This window comes from Centropristis striata, chromosome 21, assembly GCF_030273125.1.
Source record: "Centropristis striata isolate RG_2023a ecotype Rhode Island chromosome 21, C.striata_1.0, whole genome shotgun sequence".
NCBI lineage: Eukaryota > Metazoa > Chordata > Actinopteri > Perciformes > Serranidae > Centropristis > Centropristis striata.
In genome coordinates, this window is record NC_081537.1 from 4,268,414 (window position 1) to 4,276,774 (window position 8,361).

The 8,361-nt window shown below is 39.7% G+C and overlaps 1 protein-coding gene across 1 annotated transcript in view; it reads left to right on the plus strand.

The window, feature by feature from the left end:
- LOC131959038 (protein shisa-6-like) overlaps positions 1 to 5,664 on the plus strand; it is a 123,506-nt gene extending 117,842 nt beyond the window's left edge. The window contains exons 9-10 of the mRNA XM_059324130.1: positions 2,908 to 3,011; positions 4,408 to 5,664. Coding sequence (XP_059180113.1) covers positions 2,908 to 3,011; positions 4,408 to 5,259 — 956 coding nt within the window. The 3' untranslated portion in view covers positions 5,260 to 5,664. The remainder of the gene's footprint in view (positions 1 to 2,907; positions 3,012 to 4,407) is intronic.
- Positions 5,665 to 8,361: the final 2,697 nt, after the last annotated feature.

Below are 8,361 nucleotides of genomic sequence, written 5' to 3' on the forward strand. Positions count from 1 at the left end.
CCCAAGGTTGAGAATAGCTGCCATAGAGGGTTAAATCAGGATCAGAAAACACCCATTTCTCAACTCGTGAAATCAGTCTAGTCAACTGAAGAACCCGTGAGTCATTGATATTCCATGCTTCCCTTGTCTTAACTTAAAGGCTGCAGCCCCTGTTTCTCTCGGAGCGTATAAGTAGGCTACATTAAGTGGCTTCTTGTGCTCGGCCCAGCTCGCTATTGATTTAGTGGTGATACGCTGGATTTCTGCTGCGTAATGAGGTCTCATCTCATGATATTCTCCGAGTGGAACGCAAATATTCCTTAAGGCTTGTGTAATTTCATCATGACTGCCCCACTTCACTGCTGGCTTGCAGTCAAAGTGAAGGATGGCGATCTACAACTCATCCCGTCAGGGCTCACTCCACACTGACTCCCACTCGTGGCTGCCAGGCACCATTTCAAACTAAATGGCAAAAACAGGTTGGCAGGATGCAGCGCTATTTACCGCTCCTCCGTTGTACTGGGAGAAAAAAAACAAACAGACATTACCGTCCCTTTTTTGAAGAATTAACGTTCTAGTTTAGGCTGTAAAACAAAACCAAATGAATTGAATTGTCAGAGCTAGTAGCTCACAGAAGAGTGTTAAAATGGAAAAATATCCTCAGGCAGTGTCCTTCAGTCTTTTCCCAACTTTCTTTTTTGCTTCCAAAGCAAATTATTTGTTGCAGCAAATAGCCAAAAGGCACCGCAGCTTCTTTTTGTTGCTCAACTAGTGTCTGCACATTGATAGATCATGTTGGATTGTGTTGGAGGGAAGATAAAGCAGCGGTTTTCATTGTCGGGAGAATAAAAGAAGAAGAATGCTGCCGCTTATTAATGCAAATTGGTCAAACTGAAAAGAAAGCATTTAGCCCACTGCAGCACAGGACAGTATACATCTCAAGTTATTCACTCACTCTGTGGTAATACAGTTGATGAGTTTGCAATGCCCTACCCAAATCCTGAAGACTATTATGCTTGAGAAAGGAACATCTTGTTTTTATTATCTCTCATAATGAATCGATTTGCAGCAAGCACCCATGGCTGGCTGCTGGAGGGGCTTTTGGCTGAGTGTATTCCTAACAGGTGGTGTGAACAGAACATTGCTGCACCGGTTATTGAAAAAGACAGACTCAGAGTCATCTATGGATTCTCGACAAGGTGCAGAGGCCATATAAACGACACCTCTGACTTCGTATTATAGTTAAACATTCATTTATTTCATTTTTCATTGATCCTTTATTTATTTCTCGAGGAATCATTGAGGGCAACCCCCCATTTACAATGATGTCGAGTACAGAGAAAACACAAAACAGAGTACAGAGAAAACACAAAACAGAGTACAGAGGAAACACAAAACAGAGTACAGAGAAAACACAAAACAGTACAGAGAAAACACAAAACAGAGTACAGAGAAAACACAAAACAGTACAGACAAAAACACATGCAAAAACATTAAAAACAGTTACAGTGAAAGTTATTGGTTACCATAGTTTAGTTATTGGTTACCATAGTTTAGTTATTGGTTACCATAGTTCAGTTATTGGTTATCATAGTTCAGTTATTGGTTATCATAGTTTAGTTATTGGTTACCATAGTTCAGTTATTGGTTACCATAGTTTAGTTATTGGTTATCATAGTTTTAAACTGGCTCAGTTGAGTTTGAGTGAATGTTGTAAGATGTTCCAGGTAGATGCAGCAGAAAAGCTGAAAGCAGTTTTTCCAAATTCAGTATTTGTCCGAGGAACATTGAGCATTAAGCATTAATCACTAGAGCGTGTCGGATAATTACTATGTGAACAGTTTAATAAAGTGCTGAGGTTTGGTGGCATGTTGCCTATCAAGACTTTATAAATGAAGTGGAACCAAACGGACAAAGGTGCCCATCCCACCTTGTTGTATAGGAGTCAATGATGAATCTGAGTGCAGAGTGATAAAAGAGTCCAGTGAGGTGAGAGTGGAGGCAGAAGTCTATAGATAGCATCAGCATAATCCAGAAGTGATAAAAAGACATCCTGAATGATCCGTTTCCTACAGAACAGGGGGAAGTTTGTTTTGTTTCTGTATAAGTATCCGATTTTTTGTTTTAATTTACTCGTAAGTATGTCAATTTACTTGTAAGTATGTCAAATGTCATTCATGCTGGTGTTCAGAATTGCCGTCTTGTAACAAGAAGTATTTCCGTTTTTTAAATTATGCCGATGATGTGAGAGTTTTTGTGAATGTGCGTCACTCTGTGTGTGGTTCTGTACTCCGAGACGAGTCTTTCTGCATGTGTTTGTGTTGTGTTGGCATGCAGTTGATGATACATTCACTCCCACACTCTACTGTCTCTGCAAATGTATTCTTGTCTTTGTGATCTGCTTCTGACTTGCATGTTGTAGCTGTTCGTACACATGAATAAGGATTAAAACAACCCCCTCAAGGACAGTCTCAATGTGAAGTGATTTGTCCGATAATACAATTAGCTCTTTGGCATGTACATATGAAGTGCCTGCGAGCTTTCCCTCTGTAACTGTGCGACATGTCCATGTTTGTTTATATACTTTCACATGACCTTTTGAAAAGTTTGCCCCCACAGCCAGAGCTGCCTGTAGAATCCCAGATGATGTGTGGATGTTATGTGCCTGGCATGTAATACAGTCTCCTCTGATTCCTCTGCCTCTTTCTATTTTCTATTCCCCTCTATGAGCTTGGAAAGGTGAAACACAGACGGGTCGCCAACACTATCCTCTGCATTGTGTGCACTGTTCTCCAATCCCACTTTATCCGATTTCCTCCCCTTGCATTCAAACACCTACCCGTGTTTTTTCGCATGCTTTCACTGCCTGAATCTCCTCTTCACCTCTTGCTTCTTGTGTTTTTTTTCTTATTCCCGTCTCCTCTGCAGCAGATAAAGACGTTGACGACTACTACACTCGTAAGCGCCACCTGCCCGACCTGGCGGCAAGAGGCACTCTTCCCTTGCATGTTCTCAAAATCAGTCAAGACCAGGTGGGTATACAAGTGCTTGGTTTAAGTGTGCAGGCGTCTAAACAAGGTCATGTGCTTTTTATATATCTATGAAGCAAAGCAAGTGTGCTATCTCCGAGTCTCCACATTTGAATTTGAATGAATTTCTCCTAGTCAGTGCCCTGGTGTTTACTCTAGGGGATTTTTTCTTTATGAAATCCTGCAATGGTGGAGGGGCTGGTCCATGCAGAACCTTAAAAATGAGACAAACATCCAAAAACAACTGGTAGCTATCGAAGTCCAATATTTTATACTCATTAATCATTTGACAATAATGGTAATGTTTAGGTTTTTTTTGTCAAAAGTGTGCTATTTCTGAGTCTCCACATTTGAATTTGAATTAATTTCTCCTAGTCAGTGCCCTGGTGTTTACTTTAGGGGATTTTTTCTTTATGAAATCCTGTAACGGTGGAGGGGCTGGTCCATGCAGAACCTTAAAAATGAGACAAACATCCAAAAACTGTAGTGTAAATCCGTTGAAAATATATGTAACATTAACAAAAATGAATGCATGAGTGCATGACCTGACACAAGGTAAGATATCAGTTTTATGGGAAAGGAAAAAATCATTGGACAAGTCAGCTTAGCATATCTAAAGCGGATGCTCTGGTTGATACGATAACACTAGAATAGGAATCTGACCTCCCAAGTGTGCTCTTATATCAAAAGTAGAACATAACAGGAAATTACAGGACAGTTGAACCTTAGTTACACAGAAATAGTGACGCACAAACCTGAAAACTAAAAAGAGAAGAACAGGGTGTTGGCTTCTCAGTGCTGCTCTGACCTTTGGATTTGTCTATCGTCATTGACATCTGAATCTGTTTTTGATACTCGCAAAATAAATCCTGCACAAGCAAGGCTGTAATTCCAATCTATTTGGTCGTAAAGTGTTTTTCTTTAAAGATTTTCTGGTAGTTATCGAAGTCCAATATTTTATACTCATTAATCATTTGACAATAATGATATTTTGATATTTTTTTGTCAAAAGTGTGCTTCTTTTTTTAGTCATTTTGTGTCTTTTTTTAGTCATTTTGTGTCTTTTTTTTTTTGTCTTTTGTGTCTTGCCCCCGGACCCCCCTAGATGGTTCGGTTTGATACTTTTAATTGTCAGTACCATATCATTAACAACTTTGATCTGGATCTCCTTTTAACTTAATGCTAATATTTCATCATACATGATGCATCATAGCTTTTTGCGTGCTGGTGGGGCCCCATGTTGTGCAGAATGTGCCCTTTTTATTTTTTTCGCCCCTGCCCTTCTAACAGTCTGAGTCCGCCACTGATATAGTGTAACAGAACACGGACCTTGGTTCGGACTTTCAGGTGTGAAAACGCCCTGAAACTCACCTCATTCATCTTTTTTTTTACTCAACAGCACCGGGAACCGCCGCAGCTCCAGAGCCAGCCCCCGCAGTCCTCCATCTCCCAGGCCCTTCCCCAGTCGCAGTCTTCACAGCAGCAGTCCGGGCAAAGGCAGAGGCCCCGCCGTGTCCAGAGGGCCATGTCCCAAGACCGCGTCCTGTCCCCGCAGAAAGCCCCACAGCAGGATTACAGCATGTCTTCTAACGGTATGTCCCCGTACGGAGGCAGAATCCTCTCGGACGAACAGCTCCTGTCTGCCGAACGTCTCCGATCCCAGGAGCGCCTTCTTCCGCAGGACCGCCACACCTCGCAAGATCGCCTCTACTCCAAGGACCGCATGTACTCCAAGGACCGGCTCCTGTCGCAGGAGCACCTGTACTCGAAAGATCGCCACTACTCCCAAGACCGCCTCTACTCGCAAGATCGCCTGTACTCGCAAGACCGCCTCCTATCCCAAGACCCTCTGCTCTCGCCGGACAAGCTGATGATGTCGCTGAACCGGGGCATGGTGAGCAGCATTTCCGGCGGGTTTCGCGGCAGCGACAAGTCGATGTCGCGCGCCATCTCGCACACAGACGTGTTTGTGCCCACCACGCCTCTAATGGATCGCTACAAGATGACCAAAATGCACTCCCATCCCAGTGCCTCTAACAATGGCGGTGGCAGCAGCGGGGCGCCAGGGGCCGGAGCCACCGGGCACTCCAACACTTTAGCCATGAACCAGACAGCCACTAAGAGGCAGGCGTTTGCCTCCAGGCGGACTCACACTGTGGAACAGCTCCACTACATCCCGCCGCACCACCAGCAGCAGCAACAACAGCCACAGCACTACCGCACAGGCAGCAAGACTGAGGTGACTGTGTAACGACTACTACTGGAAGGAGCACCGCTGTGTGCCAGAGGGGGGGTTTGATAGAGGGACTTGGGTACATTGGCCTTCTGTAGAACCTGATAATGTAATAAATTCCCGATAATGTAATAACCCCGATAATGTAATAATAATCTGCACTTTGTTCATTGAAAATGTAATAAAACCTGATAATGTAATAACTTCCCGATAATGTAATAAAGTGCATTTCCCAATAATGTAATACACTTTTTTACCAATAATGTAATAAAGTATAACATTAATGGAAGGTTTCTGATCAAATCAAAGATGGCGGAAAATCCAATATGGCCGAAAAACCCCATTGAGGATGCATTGAATAACTCCGATAATGTAATAACCCCGATATTGTAATAAAAATCTGCACTTAAATCCATTGAAAATGAAATACACTTTTTTACCAATAATGTAATAAAGTATAACATTAATGGAAGGTTTTTGATCAAATCAAAGATGGCCGAAAAACCACCATTGAGGATACATTGAGCTGGGATTGGCCCAAGGGTTCCAGTGATACATCCTTTGTGAAAAAACGGATGAACGGGTCAAAAGTTAATAAACATTCAACTTTGACCTGTTGGTGGCGCTAGAGCTCTTGAGCTAGAGTTGCCTACACAGTATCACCACTTGAACCCAAGTAATGGGTGGTCTGCTGTTAAATTATTACAATATTGGAGAATTATTACATTATCAGGACTTGGGAAATGAAGGCTAACCTGATAATGTAATAACCTCCCATTTTGTGTCATTTTTGGTCATTTTGTGTCCTTTTTTGGTCATTTTGTCTTTTTTAGTCATTTTGTGTCTTTTTTTTGGTCATTTTGTCTTTTTAGTCATTTTGTGTCTTTTTTTTAGTCATTTTGTGTCTTTTTTTAGTCATTTTGTGTCTTTTTCTAGTCATTTTTTCATTAATGTTATACTTTATTACATTATTGGTAAAAAAAAAAAAAGTGTATTACATTATTGGGAAATGCACTTTATTACATTATCGGGAAGTTATTACATTATCAGGTTTTATTACATTTTCAACGGACTCAAATGCAGATTTTTATTACGTTATTGGGAAGTTATTACATTATGGGGAATTTATTACATTATCAGGTTCTACACCTTCTTTTAGAGTAGGATGGTGGCAAATTTCACTTTCTTTGACTGAGGTTCCTGCAAAGTCAGAGATTCCAGGACCAAGAACATCCACTATAGCTTACTGTGAGAGACCGGAAAAACGAGCTGCACTGTACACTGCATACTGCAAACACAGGCCCAGTTAGATCCGAAGCCAGAGAGGGTCCTAAAAAAGGAGGAAGGGGGGTGGTATTTCCCAGCTAACTTGCCTATTATTTTCACTGTCTTGATTCCCCCTATTCATCCACGGGCGGCAGCCTCATTCTGTGTATGTTTTAGTGAGAAAACACTGATTGTGTCTGTTTTGCCTTTTTCGGCCCCCTTTGTCCAACAAATCTATTCTGTGACCTTTTCTGGCAAATCTTAAAGGGCTTTGCATGGTTAAACACATAGACCGACTTCTCCGTGACTTCCGTTGTGCAACACAACACCACCACAGGTGATGAACTAGGTTGAGCCTGTAATAACTTTATAAATATATAAATAAATGAATAAAAAAGCAAACCATTTGTACGCCCTGTCCTACTCATAGCTCTAGTGAATCTCAATGAGAGAAATTGAAATGGATGTTATTCGCACTTCTATTTGGTGCCTCTGACAGATGTTCCATTTCTGAAACGAAGTGGTTTTGTGGGTTACAAAGCACAATCAATCAATAAAAAAATATTCTGTCCTGTTTTTTGATTTTCAGTTTTGAGTTTGAATAGTGACGGCTAGCTTGTTTTGTTATTAAAGCAATGGCAGGTTTTTTTTTTTTCGCTTCCAGTAGATGATTGTAAATAAGCTATTTTAGAAGCAGTATTATGGACAGGTCTGTACTGGATGGACTTTGTATTAGACTGTCTGTTTTCAATAGATTCTTAAAAACAACTATAAATCATCACTGTTTCGTGAGTTCAGAATAGAAACCCACTTAACCAAGTATTTGACAGGATAAATTACTACTATACTGTGTGTCTTTGCAAAAACTGTTTGTAGGACGAGAAGTGAATGAATGTGTTGTTGATAACAGATATACCACTGTTCATATTTGGATGTAGACTGTGTTCCATTGGCATCAGACGAGTTGGACATCATGGAAATGGATTATAATGCTTGTTATAGTAGGGTCAAATAAACCATCCATATTTTTCTAAACATTCAACATTGTTCCTCGAGAAGTGTCTGTGTTGTGTGTTTACTTCTAATATTAGTACACCACATTAACACTTCTAGGTAAACCATCATATTCACGTGTTTTGCAGCGCCAGAATGGAGAAATAACATAAAAAGAGAGATTTTTTTTATTACATTGGGTAAACCAGATGATTTACTTGAGTGTTTTAAGAGTGTCTTGAGTGTAATAAAATTAGCAACATGCTAATTCTCCACATTTGTCCACAGGAGGCTTTTGAGAAGAACAAATAAAAACAAGATGTATAATTATGGTTAATGCTGAATACCAGCAACAATATACAGAATTAAAAATACCTACCTGAGCTATACTGCCCTATAAAGTCTAGCTGCAGTAACTATATTTTTGGTCAAAATTGAGTTATAACTAAAAATGAACTGTTTTATCTTGTGACAAAGTTTTAGATTTCAATGTTGCTTTATTGTAGATAAATAATGATATGAAAACCACAAAATCAAACTCAAAACCAAAGCAGTAATTGCACTTACCACAGTCTGCTTTGGATATATATACTAATTTAAACATAAAAGTAATAGAAATTATAAGATTATGTGAAAGGAAAATATTATCTAGATAGTGATGAAGTAAAAAAAAGTGAGATAAAATGATATTAAGACTAAAATATAACATTTCTTTATAATATTAAGTCTAAAATATGCAAGTATTTCAAGTATTTTAGACTTAATATTATATTATTCATACAAGTTGTATTTAAACTTGTAAATACAAACAATTTGAAAATGTTTATTCACTGAAAACTAAATATAAAAGCTGAAAGAAGA